This window comes from Camelina sativa, unplaced genomic scaffold (genome assembly GCF_000633955.1).
Source record: "Camelina sativa cultivar DH55 unplaced genomic scaffold, Cs unpScaffold01264, whole genome shotgun sequence".
NCBI classification, from domain to species: domain Eukaryota; kingdom Viridiplantae; phylum Streptophyta; class Magnoliopsida; order Brassicales; family Brassicaceae; genus Camelina; species Camelina sativa.
This window is the reverse complement of record NW_010922384.1, coordinates 3,056-3,957: the sequence shown is the minus strand read 5'-3', so window position 1 is coordinate 3,957 and position 902 is coordinate 3,056. Positions and strand designations below refer to the sequence as shown.

The 902-nt window shown below is 39.9% G+C and overlaps 1 protein-coding gene across 1 annotated transcript in view; it reads left to right on the top strand.

Annotated features, from left to right (window-relative positions):
- The window catches only part of LOC104774064 (ABC transporter G family member 32), a gene marked incomplete at both ends in the record, with an annotated part of 2,894 nt that extends 1,992 nt beyond the window's left edge, over positions 1 to 902 (top strand). Inside the window, 3 exon segments of the mRNA XM_010498730.1 lie at positions 1 to 175; positions 259 to 540; positions 643 to 902. Coding sequence (XP_010497032.1) covers positions 1 to 175; positions 259 to 540; positions 643 to 902 — 717 coding nt within the window.

The window sequence follows — 902 nt, the reverse complement described above, 5'->3', positions numbered from 1 at the left end:
TGTCATTTCTTTACTCCAACCGTCTCCTGAGACTTACGAGTTGTTTGATGACGTTATCCTTATGTCTGAAGGACAGATTATATACCAGGGCCCTCGTGACGAGGTTCTTGATTTCTTTTCATCCTTGGGTTTTAGTTGCCCTGAGAGAAAAAATGTTGCAGATTTCTTGCAAGAGGTAAGAAAGATATAGAAGAATTTGAAGTAGAGATTTAAGTTGTTGTTTTCCAGTTTCTTAAACAGAGTTTTCTGTTAATATAGGTCACTTCAAAGAAAGACCAGCAGCAGTACTGGTCAGTTCCTTTCCGGCCTTATCGCTACGTACCTCCTGGAAAGTTTGCTGAAGCTTTTCGTTCGTATTCCACTGGCAAGAAGTTGGCAAAGAAACTTGAGGTTCCATTTGATAAACGGTTCAATCATTCAGCCGCGTTATCGACATCTCAGTACGGTGTTAAGAAGGGTGAACTTCTCAAGATCAACTTTTCCTGGCAGAAGCAACTTATGAAGCAAAATGCATTTATTTATGTGTTCAAGTTTGTTCAGGTTTGGCTCCCCAATTCTTTTACTTCAGTCCCTTTTTTCTGTTGGAATCGTAAGTGCCTTATTTAATCTCATTCTCTCCACATGCATACTACGCGTTTGCAGCTTCTTATAGTTGCCTTGATCACAATGACTGTCTTTTGCCGCACAACAATGCACCACAAGACTATTGATGATGGCAACATATATCTTGGGTCGCTTTACTTTTCCATGGTTATCATTCTCTTTAATGGATTCACCGAGGTTCCAATGCTAGTAGCCAAGCTTCCTGTTCTTTATAAGCACAGAGACTTACATTTTTACCCAAGCTGGGCTTATACATTACCTTCCTGGCTTTTGAGTATCCCTACTTCAATAATAGAATC